Below are 19,996 nucleotides of genomic sequence, written 5' to 3'. Positions count from 1 at the left end.
CATAAGTTTCCTTACTTGAATGATTGGCTCATGCACACAGCTCAGGCAGGGGAGAACAGATTCATACAGAGTAGCATGCTGATGCTGGATTCACTATAGTTTTGCTAAATTATTCCAAAACAAAGCTCACCCATCACCCCAATTCAAATTCATATGGGCTCTGTCACTCATGATTTGGGCAAAGGCCTTCTCCACTAACTGGATCACAGACTTAGTGTCTGTGGTGAAAGTCAGTTCATTAACAGTTTATTTCCTTGGCACATCTCCATATTAGACAAGCCCCATGGACCTTAAAGTCCGAAAGGAATCAGGCCACTAAGGACCTTCACATATCAGTATCTCAGGATAGCTCAGACTTCCTGTTGGCAGTTTTCTCATGTTGATCTGACCTTGGGATTGCTATTCCAAATGTCACTTTGTCAAATTGTTCTGACAACAGATGCTGCCAAAACAGAACACAAAAGTAGTGTAGAATGTCTAACATGAAGGATTTGCAGGCGAAAATGCATAAAGTATTTAATGGGGCAGAAAGCTAGACAACACAATGGAGATATGGAAGAAATGTATAAAATAAAAGGTGGAGTGGAAGGATTAAACGTTAATTGGTTGTTTACTCTTTTAAAGTTTACAAAGACTAAAGGATACACAATGAAGTTACTAGGTGGTACATTTAAAACTAATAAGAGAATTTATTTATTCAACACATAAGCTCTGGAATTCATTGCCAGAGGATGTGGTAAAAGCTATTAGTGTAGCTCTGTTTAAAAAAACAGTTTGGACGAGTTCCTGGAAGTCCATAATCCAAAAAGAAACTGGAGAACAGTTCCACACTTAAGTGAATAGTCAACAGGGACTGGAAGTGAGGAAGAAATGATGGTCCTTACAAGTACATAATAATTGAATTTTTTATTCTAAAGAAACTCCCAAGGCTTAAAATTAATCCAGTCACATAGAGCATTAAGGAACTCAAAATACAGAATTATAGTGGGCTCTGGTAGAATCAGACCTGTGATGCAGAGACACACACTGTATCAAGTGCAACAAGTACAAAATGCCTTCTCTGTATTAAATACTGAAGAAGTTCTTGAGGAAAAGATTGAAATGTTATCTGAAAAGAGAGAAAAAACCCAATGCACACAGAAATTCCAGATCAGAAACCAAAGGAATAAGCTCACTGTGATGGATGACTCTGCCATCAGAGGCACTAATCCTTTCCCTTACACAAAGGCAAAGGGAAAAGTGGATAACAAAACTCATCTAAAGTGGTCACAAAAGGAGTCTAGAAACAGCAGTAATCTGAATGAAGAAAGCTGGAAAGCTATGAGCACAAATGCTCGTAGTTTGGGCAATAAAATCCCAGATCTGCAAGCCCTAATGGTGGAGGCGGACTTGGACGTTGTTGCTGTCACGGAAACGTGGTTTACGGAATCTCATGACTGGGATACGGCAATACCGGGCTATAACTTGTTAAGGAAAGACAGAGAGGACAGGAAAGGGGGAGGAGTGGCTCTTTATGTCAGAAACAATATCCAAGCATCGGAGCTGCAAGGAAGATGGGGCAATGAAGAAGCACTATGGGCCAACCTAAAAAAAGATGGGACATCCATTTTTATTGGAGTGGTTTACAGGCCTCCAAACCAAAAGGAAGAGCTGGACAGAGATCTGGTTGAAGACATCCACAGGATAGGAAAGAAGGGAGAAGTGGTGATCGTTGGAGACTTTAATTTGCCAGATGTAGACTGGAGAATCCCATCTGCAGAATCTAATAATAGTAGAGAAATAGTGGATGCCCTGCAAGTAGCTTTGTTCAAACAAATGGTTATGGAACCCACGAGAGAAGGAGCAATACTTGACTTAGTGCTCACTAATGGAGATAACATCTCTGATGTCCAGGTGGGCGCCCACCTCAGCACCAGTGATCACCAAATGGTATGGTTTAATATCACAAAAAAGATACGGAAAAGAAGCACAAAAACCCGAGTTCTGCAGTTCAAAAACACAAACTTTGATGAAATGGGGAATTACCTGGAGGAAGAACTAAAAGGCTGGGAGAATGTGAGAGAAGTGGATCAACAGTGGACCAATCTAAAAGGAGCAATTGCCAAGTCAACTAATCTATATGTTAGAAAAGTAAAGAAAAGCAAAAGAAAAATGAAACCTATCTGGTTCTCAAAGGAGGTGGCTGACAAAATAAAGGCTAAAAGAACAGCATTCAACAAATACAAAAGATCCCAAAGAGAGGAGCACAAAGAAGAATATCTGGTAGAACTGAGGGAGACGAAGAAATTAATCAAGAGAGCAAAAAGTCAAGCAGAAGAGAGGATTGCCAAGGAAGTAAAGAGAGGTGACAAAACATTTTTCAGATACATCAGTGAAAAGAGAAAAGTTCAAAGTAGTATAGTGAAATTGAAAGGTGGAAAGGATCAATGTGTGGAGAGAGACGAAGAAATGGCAGAAATATTAAACGAATACTTCTGTTCTGTGTTCACGAAGGAGGACCCTGGAGAAGGACCATCCCTAGTTAACAAGATACTGGAGGGGAGTTGAGTAGATGTAACTCCATTTACAGTAGAAAATGTATGGGAAGAGCTGGGGAAACTGAAAGTAGACAAAGCCATGGGACCTGATGAGGTTCATCCCAGGATACTGAGGGAGCTCAGAGATGCGCTGGCGGGTCCGCTGTGTGACCTGTTCAATAGATCCCTAGAAACGGGAGTGGTGCCGAGTGATCGGAGAAGAGCTGTGGTGGTTCCGCTTCACAAGAGTGGGAACAGAGAGGAGGCTGGTAACTACAGACCGGTTAGCCTCACTTCGGTGGTGGGAAAAGTAATGGAGTCACTGTTGAAAGAGAGAATAGTGAACTATCTACAGTCGGGAGAATTGCTGGACCAGAGGCAGCATGGATTCACCAGGGGAAGATCCTGTCAGACAAATCTGATTGACTTTTTTGACTGGGTAACCAAGGAATTGGATCAAGGAAGAGCGCTTGATGTAATCTACTTGGATTTCAGCAAAGCTTTTGATACGGTCCCGCACAGGAGACTGGTGAATAAAATGAGAAGCTTAGGAGTGAGTGCCGAGGTGGTGACCTGGATTGCAAACTGGTTGACGGACAGAAGACAACGTGTGATGGTAAATGGAGCTCTCTCTGAAGAGAGGGAGGTTTTAAGTGGTGTACCACAAGGATCGGTGTTGGGACCGGTCCTGTTCAATATATTTGTGAGCGACATTGCGGACGGGATAGAAGGTAAGGTTTGTCTTTTTGCGGATGACACTAAGATCTGCAACAGAGTGGACACGCCGGAAGGAGTGGAGAGAATGAGACGGGGTTTAAGGAAGCTGGAAGAGTGGTCGAAGATATGGCAGCTGAGATTCAATGCCAAGAAGTGCAGAGTCATGCATATGGGGAGTGGAAATCCAAATGAACTATATTCAATGGGGGGAGAAGGGCTGATGTGCACGGAGCAGGAGAGAGACCTTGGGGTGATAGTGTCTAATGATATGAAGTCTGAGAAACAATGCGACAAGGCGATAGCAAAAGCCAGAAGAATGCTGGGCTGCATAGAGAGAGGAATATCGAGTAAGAAAAGGGAAGTGATTATCCCCTTGTACAGGTCCTTGGTGAGGCCTCACCTGGAGTACTGTGTTCAGTTCTGGAGACCGTATCTACAAAGAGACAAGAACAAGATGGAAGCGGTACAGAGAAGGGCGACCAGGAAGGTGGAGAGTCTTCATCAGATGACATACGAGGAGAGATTGAACAATCTAAATATGTACTCCCTGGAGGAAAGGAGGAGCAGGGGTGATATGATTCAGACTTTCAGATACTTGAAAAACTTTAATGATCCAAAGACAACGACAAACCTTTTCCGTCGGAAAAAAATCAGCAGAACCAGAGGTCACGAGCTGAGGCTCCAGGGAGGAAGACTAAGAACCAATGTCAGGAAGTATTTCTTCACGGAAAGGGTGGTGGATGCCTGGAATGCCCTTCCGGAGGAAGTGGTGAAGTCTAAAACTGTGAACGACTTCAAAGGGGCATGGGATAAACACTGTGGATCCATCAAGTCCTAGAGGGCGTGAATAAAGAGGAGGCATTCAAACACTGCACGGAGCGGCAGTAGCCACAGAGGCATTCAAACACTGCACGGAGCGGCAGTAGCCACAGAGGCATTCACGGAGCGGGATGCCAGTGGCCAGTAGTTGGTGTTCCACCTTCACGGAGCGGAAGGATGGAGGGCTGCTATCTCAAAAAATAAAAAAATAAAAACAGGGGTGGGTAAGAGTATGGGGTAAGGGTGTGGCCTGCTTGTTACAGCGGTTGCTACCCCTAATTGAGCTGGACGTTCACTTGGATGCAGATACGGCGCTGCTCTCTAAATTGGTGGTGGGGTGGAGGGAAGTTAGGGCTGGAGGGTACTGGAAGCCAATAGTAACAGGTGGGAGAGAAAAAAAGGGGAAAAAATGGATAAAGTGCGTAGCTTGCTGGGCAGACTAGATGGGCCTGGAATGCACTTCCGGAGGAAGGGTGAAGTCTAAAACTGTGAACGACTTCAAAGGGGCATGGGATAAACACTGTGGATCCATCAAGTCTAGAGGGTGTGAATAAAGAGGAGGCATTCAAACACTGCACGGAACGGCAGTAGCCACAGAGGCATTCACAGAGCGGGATGCCAGTGGCCAGTAGTTGGTGTTCCACCTTCACGGAGCGGAAGGATGGAGGGCTGCTATCTCAAAAAAATAAATAAATAAAAAGAGGGGTGGGTAAGAGTATGGGGTAAGGGTGTGGCCTGCTTGTTACAGCAGTTGCTACCCTAATTGATTAGGGCTGGAGGGTACTGGAAGCCAATAGTAACAGGTGGGAGAGAAAAAAAGGGGACAAAAATGGATAAAGTGCGTAGCTTGCTGGGCAGACTAGATGGGCCGTTTGGTCTTCTTCTGCCGTCATTTCTATGTTTCTATGTTTCTATGAATAGTCTCCCGACATGGACACCGTGTTTTGCCGTGAAGTCATCTTGGACAATGCTCGATATGTATACATTTGTTATCATTGTTATCTTTCCGCAATCCCAGTTTTTCACTTTACCACTATGTGTGTATCTGCAGGTGTAATTTATCATCTAGTCTTGCAACAAATTATATGTTGGCAAAACTACACGACTTAGGACACGTATCATTGAACATTGATCCTGTATCCATGCACAATGGGAAAAAGCACCTCTGGTGACACATCGGTTATCCGTTCCACATTGTATCGCTGATTTAAAATTCTTTGTCATAGATGCCTTAACCCCCTCATTAAGAGGTGGTGATTTTTCTATGACATTGATCCACCGAGGTCAGAAGTGGATTTTTACCTAACAATCCTTATCCCTTAAGGGTTTAAACCGCGATATCAAATGGATACATTTCATGTAGACTGGGATGTATTTTCCAAAATGGTTATCTGATACGAACAACATATTAATGTAAAACATCTAGTTCATGAACTATCCATTGTGGATACATTATAATTCTTCCTATCTGCGGATGTTCATCTGGTGTGTATTAATATATTCCCATTGTGAGCTATACATGTGAGTTCTCAATTGTTCAATATAGCTGCTTTGGTAAAGTTTTCCTTTCTAACATTCTAATAGGCTACTGTACCATATCATGAGATCTGGCCCTTAGCATCTTTAACTACGATGTCATCCTTTACACTGATCGGCTGTTCTACTTGCCATTTGGGCTTCATTGATTGGTTATTTTTTAACGCCAAGTTTTGGTGTCTTTAAATCAGTCCGTGTCTTATCTAGTGTTTACTTCCAATGTAAAAGAGACCATTTCTATGATGTATGTAATCATCATGATGTGTGTTTTCCTGTAGCCATCTATATAAGGTCCTTACTATATTCTATCCATTTTCCTTTTGGTGTTTGAACTCCAGTTTTTCATCCCTTCCGACGCAATCTTCCACACGTCACCTCCACAGAAATCATAACTAATCCTTTACTAAACTCCAACTTCCAAACTGTATTTAGTTGGGTTTTACTCTCCTTTTGTTTCCCCTCCCTCCCAACTTATTTAATGTATAACATATTTTAATGCCTCTTTTTTTCCATGTTACCTGATTACCTGGTTTCCCTTTTACCATATTTCCTGGTTCCCATGCGGTCCATGTTATTTATTTCTATTTTTTGAAGTAATGGTATACCACCTTCACGGAGCAGAAGGATGGAGGGCTGCCGTCTAAAAAAAAAAAACAAAAAAAAAAACAAAAAAAAAACCCAGAAGGGTGGGTAAGAGTATGTAAATTTACCGGTTAGGACATAGGCTATAGGTATTGCCAATTGTTAGGCTTGTTCAATATTTGCTGATTGTTAATGTGGCTCGCGAGAATGAGGGCTACTACCTGGAGATAATGCCCTTGTTCGATGTACATGCACAAGGTTGGTGAGACTCCAGCGCTCTGGGCTTCAACGGCAAGAGTAAATGTGGAAGAAAAAAAAAGAAAAAAAGGTTTTGCATTCACAAAAAAGTGAGATGTGGCTTGCTTGTTACGGCGGTTGCTTCCCCAAAACCAAATAAGCTGATACTTTGCTTTCAATACATATCCAGCATGGCACTCTGCTTCAATGGCAGAGGAGAAAGTCTAACACTACTGAGGAAACCAAAACAGTTATAAGTGTAGTGAAAGTATGAAACTAAAATAAGTCATAAAAGGTCTGTATTGTTTATGAAACAAAGTAGGTGAAGAGTTGTTTTGTACACAATACTTAGGCCATTGCTGATTCCTCACAGTGTTGAACGTGCCAAATAACATTTGAAGACCAACCGGTCAGGTTTTCTTTAGCATTGTAGAGACTGGGCATGTGTTGGATTCTTCCTCCCCTTTTGGAGCTATATACAGTGGTTTGCAAAATTATTCAACATCCTATAAAGTCAACATTTGTATGGATTACAAATGACACTTACGTAGATTGTTCCAGACAGTATGTGTATTACAAACCAGTATGCTCTTAAAGTAAAACTTCAAAGTCACAATTCATTATTTTTCTGCAAGTTTTGTAAAATAAAATTAAAAACTGAAAAATGATGCTTGCATAAGTATTCAACCCCTGTGCCATGGAAGCTTCAAGTTTATACAAATGAAGGATATTGCCCTAACAATTGGCCTTTACCTGTGAATCATTAAAAACTGTCAGCTTTTCTGGGTGAAAGACCCCCTAATTGCAATACCATTGGTCAGACTGTTAATCCTTTTTCATACAGTCTGCATTAATGATCATCTATATCAACAATCCATCTACAATCAACTCAACCAACCAAACCCAGGCACGAAAGAAAAAGTATCTACAACTAGCATCAACCATATTCATTACAATTCGGAACTTATAAGAAGTAATGATAGAATCCCTCCTTTATGATAAATTAATACTATTACTGTTATTTCCCTTTTTCACCCCACCATCTTCCCCTTCCTTCCATTCCCCCCCCCCCCCCAATTGTTACTTTTTTGTAACTATGTATAATTTATCTGTTTTTGTTTGACTTTGTAAACCGTTATGATGGCTGAACCGAATGACGGTATATAAAAACGAATGAATAAATATATAAAGCTATGAAAATGAAGACCAAAGACATTCTAAGGAAATCAAAGATAGTTATAGACATGCACAAGATAGGAAAAGGCTACAAATCAATATCCAAGTGCTCGAATATCCCAGTGAGCACCTTTGGCTCATTTGTGAGGAAATAGAAACTGCATCTTTCCACCCAGACACCTCCTAGACAAGGCCATCCCTCAAAACTCTGCATCAGAACAAGGAGGAGACTTGTAAGGGAAGCTTCAGATAGGCAAGCAATCACTTTGAAGGAGTTAGAGTTCAGTGGCTGAGAGTGGAGTGGAGATGCACCAGTCATCCGTATCAAGAGCTCTGCATACAACAGGCCTGCATGGGAGGTTGTCTAGAAAGAAGCCATTACTGAAGAAAAACCACATCAAGGCACGTTTGGAGTTTGCCAGAAAGGATCAGTGTGACCTAGTTAAAATGCGGGATGAGGCTTTGTGGTCAAATGAGACAAAAATGGAACTTTCTAAGCATTCTGGTAGGTCAGTCCCAACGAGTGGGTTATGCATCTCTGCCAGCAGATGGAGACAGAGCAAAAGGTGACATCACGACTATATAGTCCCATCCTGACAGTCTGCCAGTATTCTCAGTCTCCAGCAGATGGTGGGCATGCATTTCTCTTCAGGGGAATGACTGTGCTAAAAACAAAAAAACCCAAAAAGACGAAAAAAGAAGTTGGAAAGGAGATGTCTAGGTAGCACTGCTTGCCTCCTGAGAATGGCTCGGTCCGGTAGCCTTGACTGGTGTGGACCTAAATTCCAATTAGCAGTTGCAAGCTGAGAGAGGCTCGGTGGTGAAGCCGTTTGTCCTTTCCTCCCGCAGCTGTGACCTGTTCCTGCTCTCAGCCAGGGAAGGGGGTGAGCTCAGGTAAAAGTTTTGACAAAAAAAAAAAAGTCAGCGACAGGAAGACAGAAGGAAGGGTCTGTTTCCTTGGCATTCGGCAGTCCAGCTCACATCTCTGGGGAGTTTTGTGAGGTGAGGAGAGAGTGAAGTATCATGGGTGGAGCTTTGTTTGTTGTCGCCTGCTGAAATTTGCCAAGCAGCAAAATGGCAACATTTGCACACCTTCTGCAAGCATTACTGCTTGGGCTAGGGAGGATGCCGCTTTTGCACAGTGGGTTTTGACTGGACTGCTGGCAACTTCCTGCCCTTTTCGAGATTAGCTTTTATACATCTCACTCGTTGGGAATGACCTACTTGAATTCTTAGGAAGGAGAAATTACTTACTTACCTGATAATTTCCTTTCCTTTAGTGAAGGTTAGGTCAATCCCAGACCTGTTGTCGGCTGCCAGATTTGGATTTTGTGGTTAGCCTTCTTAAGACGAGCGAAGCAGAGTATGAGTCCTACTCGTTGATAACTGGTTAGTGGCTTCTCTAGCTCTTAGTTTGCTAGATATGTCCCTTCTTTTGGCTGAGTTCAGTGTTCCTTTGGTTGAGAAACACCAATGGTTGCCTGTTTCTTATAATGTTTAGCTTTAATCAGGTTTGTCCACAGTTGGCATTTCCAGAGAATACTGGCGGACTGATGTCTGGGCAGAACTATATAGCCGTGATGTCAGCTTTTGCTCCGACTCCATCTGCTGCCATAGTTGCACAACCCACTTGTTGGGATTGACCTACCCTTCACTAAAGGAAAGGAAATTATCAAGTAAGTAGTAATTTTCCTTTTTGGCCAAAATTTAAAATGCTATGTGTAGCGCAATCCTAACCTGCCCATTCCTCAGCGAACACCATCTCAACAGTAACGTATGGTAGGAGCATCATGTTTTGGGGATGCTTTTCCTCAGTGGGATCTAGGCGTCTTGTTAAAAATGAAGGATGGATGGATAGTGCAACATTTTATTTATTTATTTATTTATTTTATTTATTTTTAATTTTTATAGACCGAAGTTCTTGTAGGAACTACAAATCAATCCGGTTTACATACAACTTTTAAATGCCCAAAAAGAGTAGTGGGCTTTACATAGAACAGTTGAACAATAAAACAGGTAACAATAGAACTAACAATAAAGAATACTGCAACACAACCTACTTCAATCTGCTAAAAACTAAAACTTGGGTGAAAGTTTACCTTTCAGCAGGAAGATGATCCCAAGCACAAGGCCAAAGTAACTTAGGAATGGTTGAACGACAAAAAGGTGAATGTTGTACAATGGCCAAATCAAAGTCCAGATTTCATTCCAGTTGAGAATCCCTTCATCCAATAAACCTGAATAACCTGGAGAAAATTTTCCAGGAAGAATGGGCGAAAATCACTCTCAAACAGTGTGCAAAGCAGGTAGAAACTTACTCCAACAAACTTAAAGCTGTTATTACTACAAAAGGTGGCTCTACCAAGTTGAAGGGGTTGAATACTTATTTCCGCAGCATTTTTCAGTTTCTAATTTTATTTTATAAAAAATGCAGAGTAATAATGAATTGTTACTTTGAAAATTTACTTTGAGTATACTGGTTTGCAATAAACATACTGTCTGGAGAAATCTGTGTAAGCATAATTTATAATCCACACAAACCGGCTGACTCTTTAGGGGGTTCAAATAGTTTTGCAAGCTACAGTATGTATATATTATTTTTCTTTTAGAATATAGGACATTGGGAGCTCTGCAAGGCAGTAGCTACAAGGAATTACCACATATGCTCAGGAAAGCTTTTCCAGAAGGCCCTGGGAAGTGCTTTCTTCAGCAGTGATAGATGGTTACCCTCCATGTGTAACTTGTTATCCTGCTGTCCTCTGAGAAACCTATTACAGATAATCAACTCTACTGTCCAGATCAACCTGAGAAGCAGATGCTGGGTTATGACTTACTCAGGTTTCCCACATAGCAGTACAGTACACTGCATCTATGTCGTCAGTTTAGCCTCAACATTTCTTGACATCTCTAATGTACTGTTCTTGTATGATAGGAATAATAAAAATAATTTGGAGAAAGAGAGCGGACTTGGTTTGAGATCCAACACTTTGTACATTTCTTAATTATTTTCTGGAATCATATGTTTGCAGTTTGAGATTGTGATCCTGAAACCCTGTTTATCTGGTAATACTCAGATAATAGACAGGAATTAAGATTGCAATCTCAAATTGCCAATTATCCACCCATTTCTTGCAATGGAAGCCTTGCAGCTAATAGACCTGTGGGTTTTTTTTCTCCTTTTTTCCCTCAGTTGCTTGCCAGCCAGCGATTCCTTTCGTAGTGATGTTGGAAAGGCTGTTGAAAATTCAATTCCTCCCCTTCTTTACAGTGTGGTAGACAGAGGAGATAAACAGGTTGGTGGGTCTTTTATTTTTCTTGCATGCATTACAGGAATTTACTATTGATAAGAATTTCCAGATTTTATTGAGCAGTAATGACTTTTTTACTTTTAGTTTTCCAGTAGCAATATTTTGAAAAAAACCCCAAAACATTGGGAGATTGGAGCTTCTACCCTTTCCTTTTTTTTAACCCTCATTTTTGGAGAGTAGAGAACTTAATGAATAATAATAAATCTCATATATGTAGGTAATGGGATTTATATACCATTTCTTCTAGATCCTTTTGTTCCTGTGTGAAAGGGTTGAGTTAAAAGCATGGTTTCTGGTTTGTGGGATTCTCCTTCACCTTTCAGCAAACATGAAAGTGGAACCGATGGAGTTCTATAAAAGTATCCATTAAAAGCAAACCAACATTTATTTCTGTCTTTTTAAAGCTTGCTAAAGTATTGCCAGCATATTTACTTAATACCTGTCAGTCATTCTACAATGAATGAGGCAGTTAGTAGAGCACTGTTAATATTCTGCCTCAGGCATGGTATTTCCTCTGGTAAGTAGTAAAATAATCATGCCCATCTACTGATGGGCATGATTATTAACTGATGGTTGCAAATTAAAAATAAAAACAATGGAGGCTTATATAATAACTTCTTGAGAGCCCTTTTCTCTTTCTTAAAAATGTAAATCTATTATCATTGAATGTCCTTAAAAGTTTCTCCTGTTATTCAAAAACAGTTTGAAGCTGAAAAGTGACAAAAAAAAAGTTTAACACGTGTAGTATTTATTTACTTTTTGCAGCCCCTTTTACAATAATTTATAATCATTTGCCTATTAAAGGAGAAGACCCAGAATTTTGCTTTAGAAAAACGGTTTGTAAGAGTAGTTTCATCCAGCATGAAGAAGTCTTACGTACCCCAGCCATTATTTGTTGTTGAAATATATATGGGCAAAGCCAATTTTATCCCGCTTATGATCACCTTTATGCATTCTGTCAGTAGTACTCCACTTTCTTTCACTTTAGCAAAGAAGCTACTCTAGAAGAGCCACATGTGTTTGTGTTTTGAAATTTATCCCCAAATTGTTGCTGTGTTTGTTCTTAAATATTTTTTGGTGGGAAATGATTAGACTGAAGGCTCTTGAGAACCACAGATTAATGCTGCATTACATAAAATGCATGATGGCAAAAGATGAGCTACTGAGAAATTCCCAGGTACTCCTTCAGAGGGAAGATGGCTGAAGCATTCATGATGTAACTTCTTATGTGTAGAGGAATTTGTGAATGTATTCTTTGCTAGCTGACCTTTGCCCATCCTTTATTTTATAGCAAAATAAGAAAACTGGTAGATTTATTTATAGAATTATGTCAGATGTGAATGAATGATTTGGTCAGGAAAAAGACACTGCAGGACCTGGGGCATGGTCCAAATTGGAAAAAAATATTAAGCTTTTCCTAGGAAGAGAAAGTAGATTATTTGCTGATATGCTTTATACATGTCATGATAGATATGGCCTTCATTGATTAACATGGTACGTTGTGTGATCACAGTTTCTTAGATTTGTATTAATCATATGATTTCTGTAACATATACAAATACTAAAAGCTTTTTGTTTATTTTTATGGTTTTATCTTTGAGTGCATGCACCAGCAAGCAGTCTCTTCTTATAACTGGATATATGTGTCTGATCTATAGTTTTATTCCTAGTTGTTTTTTCTTCTTTCAATAAGGAATGTGTTTTTTTATATGCTGGTTTGTTATAGACATGTATACTTTAGATAATTTATAATTTAGATAATTGCATAAGGTCTTTATGGTTTCATTAAATACAGATGTCTTAATTTTTAATTCATTTCAGTGTTTATATGTGAAATTCCCCTGTGGTGCAGTTTGAAAAGTGTACCCTTTTGCAGTACACAGAAGTTCTAAATGCTTTGTCTCCCTCACTGTTTAGCATGCAGGCATGTGCGTGAGAATGGACGTAGTCTCTCCATAATGGGATTTCATTTTCACAAAGAATGAATAAAAAAGACAAAAATCCACAAAGTATGAAACAAAGTTAATGATGCAAAATTTCTTCCTAAATCTTTATAAAACATAAAAGTAGACATATTGTATATTTTACTTGTTTAAAGATACTTATATTCCACAACTTCCAAATTTAAAATTTGTCCAGAGCGGATTATATACATAATATATAAGTATCAACAAATATATAAAAAATAACACCCATATGTTATATAAACATTACATAAAGTATACAAAAACAAATGACTCAGAATGGTTTTGGTAATATATAGGGCTTGTCATCCTATATGTTTATAAACTGCAAATTTAGGTGCTTTGGTTAGACATGAAAAATAGGTGTTTGGTGTTTTCACGTCACAAATTTAAAATTTTTGGTGCCTTTTGTTAGTTGGATTCAATTTAATAAAGCATAAATTAATTCAGCTTCAAATGTTTGCATGGCTTTATTTAAGTTATGGTTGTAAAATACAACTTCACAATGCTGCATTGTAGGGTACGTGTATATGGCTGAAGGGCACTGGTAATGGGATAGGAGTGGTTGTGTTTAACTAGGAGATTGGTCAAGTGTGTGTTTGTGTGCCTATGGGAGTGCTGGAGGGGTGCGTCTCAAGTAGGTGGGGTGTATGAGAGGCCATGAAGGTGGCTGGGGGCGGGCATAGTGTGTCAATGTGTGGCTTGGGGGGGGGGATGTGTGGCCTTGGGGGCTCTGGCAGTGGGGCAGGCGTGGGAGTATGTGTGTGTGTGGCTAGTGGTGTACAATGATGTTATGCATCTTCTGATCCAAGGCTTCCTGTATTTTCCTATCAATTTCCTCAAAAGTAGCTGATGCTTACATATTATGGGAGACAGGAGGGGAGGCCATATTCTCCTGGAATACCAGAGGAATATTGGTGATTGACTCCTGTACTTTTGGAAATTGACATGATTCCTAGAATTGCACGGAGGATAAGCTTTCCTCACTGCGCAAATGCTTTGGGTGATTCTAGGCTGCCACTAGATTTTCCCTCCTCCCAGCATCACGCATTTATTGAGACAGATACCAGTGCTTCTTGGCTTTCACCTGATGCACATCATCGGAGCTCTGCAATGCTGGAATCAAAGGTGCACACGATATAGTTTTCCTAAAGGCTCCAGGTTTTGAGAAGCACAAGTCAGTGGTGAACATAAGAATTGCCATACTGGGTCAGACCGAGGGTGCATCTAGCCCAGTGTCCTGTTTCTAACAGTAGCCAATCCAGATCACAAGTATCTGGCAAAATCCCAGATAGCAGCATGGGATTCATCTACTAATATTCAGGGATAAGTAGTGGCTTTCCTGAAGTCTGTCTGGTAAATAACAGTTTATGGACTTCTCCAGAAACTTGTCTAAACCTTTTAAAAACCCAGTTACTGTAACTGTCTTTACCACATCACCTAGCAATGAATTTTAGAGCTTCATTGTGCATTGAGTGAAAAAGAATTTTCTGCTTACAAATTTCATGGAGTGGCCCCTAGATTGAGTTTTTTTGAAAAAGTAAATAAATGGTTCACATTTACCCATTCCATTCCTTTCATGATTTTATAGACCTCTCCAACATGGACGGATCCTAACCTGTTCAGCCTTTCTTCATAGGGGAGCCGTTCCATCTCCTTTTTTTGCTATAGCCTTGTCTTCTGTAAGTGCCCTTTAAACCTCTTGGCCATGTAAAAGTCCAGTTGACTCCCTCACAGGCTTCTTGCTTCAGTTATATGTTAAAAAGATTTTTATTATGAGTTTTTGCTTCTACAACTGACATCTTTTCAAATTCTTTTTTTGCCTGCCTTGTCAATGTTTTACATCTACTTTACCAATGCTTATGCTTTTTCAGATTTTTGAAGGAAGTTCTTTTGGCTGAAATAGCTTCCTTCACCTCACCTTTTTAGCCATGCCTTTTCCCTTGTTATAATTTGTAGAAAACATTTGGTCTGGGCTTTCAAAATGGTGTTTTTAAACCTTGTAAACTTTTATCCTGATGCAAACTTAATCTTTGTAAGTTGCACTTTTTAAGTTATTTTTTCTAACTATTTTCCTTATTTTATCAGTCTCACCTTTGAAGTTAAATGCTAGAGCATGTCCTTCCTCCAGTTACTAATTCAGTTTGATCATATTATGGTCACTTTTACCAAGTGACCCCATTATCTTTACCTCTTGCACCAAATCCTGCATTCCACTAAGAATTATGTCTAAAATGGCTCTTCCTCCTCATTGATTCCTGGACCAGCTGCTCCATGAAGCAGTCATTTATTTCATCTAGAAACTTTACCTCCTTAGCATGTTCTGATATTTATCCAGTCAATTTTTGAGTAATTTAAATCTTCCATTATTACTGTGCTTCCAAATCTGTTAACTTTTAAATTTGTTAGTATTTCATCGTCCATCTGTTTGTTTTGGCCAGGCAACAATAGTATAGCCCCACCTCTACATTCTTCCCCATCACAGATGGAATTTCTACTCATAAAGATTCTACTTTTTGTTTATTCTCCTGCATGATCTTTATCATGTTGGATGTATGCCATCCCTAACATAAAGTGCCAAACTGTCACTAAGTTGATCCACTCTATCATTGTGATATAATTTGTACCCTGGTATGTCCTCCTTCCTCCAGGTCTCAGAGATGCCAGTTATGTCTACCTCTTCATTCAGTGCTATACATTCTAACTCTCCTATCTTACTTTTTAAGACTTCTGGCATTTGTATACAGATATTTCAAAGTACTTTTTCTATTTGTATATATAACTTTCCTAGCAGTTAACAAAGATAATTTGGAACCTTTTAAATCAAACTGTTCTATTCTTCTGGGCACATGGAACCTCTCTATTGGGATGTTCCAACACCTATTTCTTTAGCATCCTTAGAAGATACTTTCTTTTGAACCATGCACTGAGGAGAGACTGTTGTTTTTCTCTCTTGTTCTAGTGGTTGAATCTGCTTTCAAGAAAGCCAAGAAGTTAAGAGACCATTTTTTGGTGTCCCCGGAGAAGAATACTCCAACTTGAGGCTCACTTGGAGGAAAGGTGTTTTAGGGAGTTATGCATAGTGCCTGCATAGCTATGATAATGTAGTTTTCTGGAGGTGTGATACCCCCTCCCCCCAAGCCAGAGTGGCTGGTAGACTGACAAGATGAGTCAGATTGGGTCCAACTGGAAGAGCAGCAGGGTGTCTTCTGCCTGTGAAAGCATTCCGTTTAGGTTGTGCCCCAGGTGCTGGTGACCAGCTGTGGTTAGGTAATATGTCCAGAACCAGGTTAAAGCAGAAATGCAGTAAGAAGAATAAGCTTAGACAGGTAACAAGAAGACTAGATGAAACAAATCAACAGATTTGGAGAAGCAATGAATAATCTGGAGTAAATGCAGCAAAATAAACTGCATTATGCTCAGACAAGCCTGAATCTGGTAGATCATATCAAGGCTCAGAGTGTCAGAGCCATGGCGGTGTCAGTAGCCTAACTAAGATTAGCCTACATGGAGATCTGTAAGGGTGTAATGTGGAGTTCTCTCTACACACTCATATCTCACTATTACTTGGGCAGGGATTCGTGATGTGACAGGTTTGGCCATTCTGTCCCGAGGAGTATCTTGGAGATGTAAAATCTTTCTTTATTAAAACTTATTAATTGCTTAAGCCGAAGCCCTAAGCAATGTACAACTTAACATACATAAATTAAAATAATCCAGAACAAAACATAATCCAACTCCAACCCACTAGGGCCTGTATTTTGGTTCTCTGAGGACAAGCAGGATGGCAGTCCTCACACATGGGTGACTTCATCTGATGGAGCCCAGCATGGAAAACTTATGTCAAAGTTTCTAGAATTTTGACAGAGCCTCTCTAGCATGCTCTGGCATGCAGTTTACCATACATCCATTCAGGGTCCCTTCAGTCTCCTTTTCCTGGGAGTTCAGTGTTTTGCAGCAAAGTTTAACGTCCCTATTTTTCTCCTTTGGAATATTTTTTATTATTTTCACAGTAAAGTGGTCATCAGGATCATGTAGTAAATGCAGGATCTCCCCCAGTTCTCCCCTTGATTGTTTTTTTCATGTTTCGGTAAGTTTCCTTTCACAGTTGATCCCCCTAAGATAGTGGTGCACTCGGTACCTGCTAGCCTCAATGGCTGCTGCCATTGATTTTTGACATTGTGTCCCTTTTCTTTCGCAATGACATGTCATTGACCAGGTTTAAGCGATGCCCCCTCTGGCATTGCTTCTAGGGTGCACCCACTACCTCAACTCCAGTGCCAGCATCCACCCCTAAGGTGTTAGGGGAAGATCACGAAAGACATCTCCGATCTGGAAACACTTTAAAGTGACGGAAGACCCGAGTTATGCTCGGTGTAATTACTGTGCCAGGGATATTAGCTGAGGCAAGCAAATGGGACAGCTATCTGATTTTGGCATGAACCATCATATGAAGAGGCAACACCCAACAAGATTACTGCCATCTGGGGATGGTGGCAGTTCCAGTCGGGGGACCCCTTCCAACCAATGTGCAGTGGTAGGAAAGCAGCAGAGTCAGCCCACGCCCTCATCCCCTTCTAGCAGTCAGGCAGCAGGCCAGCAACCCCCTGACATGTGGCAGAAGCGATAATCCACCATGGAGGAAATGGGTAACGCTATCCCGGGTAGGAGGCAGGCAGCCCCAAAAGTTGTAACCAGGACCATTGGGGAAATTATTGCCCTTGATGACCAGCCCTTGCAGCTAGTGCAGAATGTGGGTTTCAAGCGTTTTTTGAAGGTCGTACTTCTAAATTACAAAATCCTGTGCAGAACCACATTTAGTAGAAAGGTCATCCCCAGCCTGTACAAGCAGTGTCGCAGTCGCATGCAAGCACTGCTAGCTAAGGCAGACGGAAGAGTGCATTTCACCTGCGATATCTGGACCGCCATGAATGCTGTACGCTCTTACCTCTCTCTGACAGCACACTAATGGGACATGGCTGAGGCAGGGGGCAGCCAGCAGCTCTATTACTGAAGAAGTATCAGGGTGGAGGTGGGCTTTACTGCATACCCACCTGACGGACCAGGCCCATACCGCAGCCAATATTTTAGCATGCATCAGACAGATGCTGGAGGGCTGACAACTACACCAGCGAGACAGGAAAACGCAGGCAGGGTTCTTTGTCACAGACAATAGTGCAAACATGGTTAAGGCAAAAACCGATGGGCGCTTTAAGAACATCCAATGTTTTGCACACACTCTGCACCAGGTAGTGAAGTCAGCTCTGGGCTTGGAGTCCAATGACAAAGAGAATGAATACCTGCATAGGTTAATACAGAAGTGCAGGAACATAGCAGCACACTTCCACAGAAGTGTGAGGGTGGGGCAGGTTCTCCGACAAAAGCAGACTGATTTGGATATGCCTCACAAGCGTCTCATTCAAGACATTGCCACCCGGTGGAATTCCACCTTTATGATGCTGGAGAGGTTACTGGAGCTGCAGACACCCGTTCATGAACTTTCTGGTACAATGGACATAGGTGTGCAGAATCCCCTAGGGCATCATGGTTGGTTAGTCATGAGTCAGCCGGTAAAAATCCTGCAGCCCTTCAAGGATGTCACGGAGGAGCTGAGTTCCAGAAGTGCCACCTTGGCTGACATCATCCCTATAGTTAATTTCCTGGATGAACATTTGGAGGCCTTTAAACAGGAAGAGGGAATGACAGCTGAGGTGCTGCTGTGTCTGGACGTTTTGCAGCAGCAGGTGAAAGACAGATTAAGGCCTTTAACAGACGACCACACATACATGCTCGCCTCAGTCTGTGATCCCCGTGTGAAAGGTAAACTTGCCCTTCGGTCCAATTGTCTGTCATTTGTGAAGGAGCTGCTGTTAGCAAAAGTCCGTGAACAGGAGCGCCATAGGCGGAGACAGATTAGGCTTGAAGCAGAGGTGGAAACAGCAGGCACATCAGAGAGTTGTGCTGCTAGCCCAAGCAGGAGCAGCACTGTGTCAGCGACAGATAGTACCTCCTCCTCCACGTCAGAACACCCAAGGCATGTTGCCCATAAAGATTCATCAGTTGTGCAACGGGCGAGAGAGAAAGCAGCTGGATTGAGTGACTCTGAGCCCGCCCAAGCACAGGAGACAGCAGCACAGCTGTCAGTGACATGGTATCTCTCAGAGCCGAAAGAGAAAATGCAGACAGATCCGCTGGCATATTGGGTACACAAGTCCACTGTCTGGCCACACCTAGCCAAAGTGGCTCAGCGATATCTGTCATGTCCACAACCAGTGTGCCCAGTGAATGTGTCTTTTCAATGACAGGGGATATCATGAGCCCTCACCGCTCAAGGCTGGCACCAGAGTTGATGGAAATGCTGGTGTTTTTGAAAGTAAACCTGCCTTTGCTTGGGTTTCCAAATTTTCCCTGTAAATGGCAAGATGAATAAAAGCAATTCAAAGCCTTGCAGCAGCTCCAATTGCCTCCTATGCTCCAGATAATATAAGCACTGCAGCACATGTACCTGACATGAAACGTTGTGCCTGACCGTCAACTGTCCAGCCCTTATGTTCCTTCGAGTGTTTGACCTCGATTGCTGTGCCTGTTCATCCAGGCCTTATGTGTCCCTAGGTGGGATTGACCTCTGTCCTCGACTGCTTTGCCTGTCAGTCTAGGCCTTGTGTTCCTACAAGTGTTTGACCTCGACTTCTTTGCCTGTTCATCCAGGCCTTGTGTCCCTAGGTGGGATTGACCTCTGTCCTAGACTGCTTTGCCTGTCAGTCCAGGCGTGTTCCTACAAGTGTTTGACCTCCATTGCTGGTCCTGTTCATCCAGGCCTTGTGTTCCTTCAAGTGTTTGACCTCGACTGCTTTGCCTGTCCGTCCAGGCCTTGTGTTCCTTCAAGTGTTTGACCTCTATTGCTGTGCCTATTCATCCAGGCCTTATGTCCCTAGGTGGGATTGACCTCTGTCCTCGACTGCTTTGCCTGTCCGTCCAGGCCTTATGTCCCTACCAGGGCTCGACCTCTAACGCTGTGCCTGTCTGTCCAGCTTGGAGCTAGGATATAGTTTTCATGACCTTCATAATACGGGCCATTTTCCCAAGATGTTTCTTAGTTGCTACATTAATGTTTCTAGTGCTATAGAAAACTGGTGGTAGT

At 41.5% G+C, this 19,996-nt stretch overlaps 1 protein-coding gene across 3 annotated transcripts in view; it reads left to right on the top strand.

Moving 5' to 3' along the window:
• WDR7 (WD repeat domain 7) overlaps positions 1 to 19,996 on the top strand; it is a 1,145,388-nt gene that overhangs the window by 117,141 nt on the left and 1,008,251 nt on the right. For all 3 annotated transcript variants that reach the window (XM_029579728.1, XM_029579736.1, XM_029579721.1), the window contains exon 9: positions 10,774 to 10,876. In XM_029579728.1, coding sequence (XP_029435588.1) covers positions 10,774 to 10,876 — 103 coding nt within the window. The remainder of the gene's footprint in view (positions 1 to 10,773; positions 10,877 to 19,996) is intronic.

The sequence above is a fragment of the Rhinatrema bivittatum genome, chromosome 1 (assembly GCF_901001135.1).
Source record: "Rhinatrema bivittatum chromosome 1, aRhiBiv1.1, whole genome shotgun sequence".
Lineage (NCBI taxonomy): Eukaryota > Metazoa > Chordata > Amphibia > Gymnophiona > Rhinatrematidae > Rhinatrema > Rhinatrema bivittatum.
The sequence above is the reverse complement of the archived record's forward strand: the minus strand, read 5'-3'. Positions and strand labels throughout refer to the sequence as shown.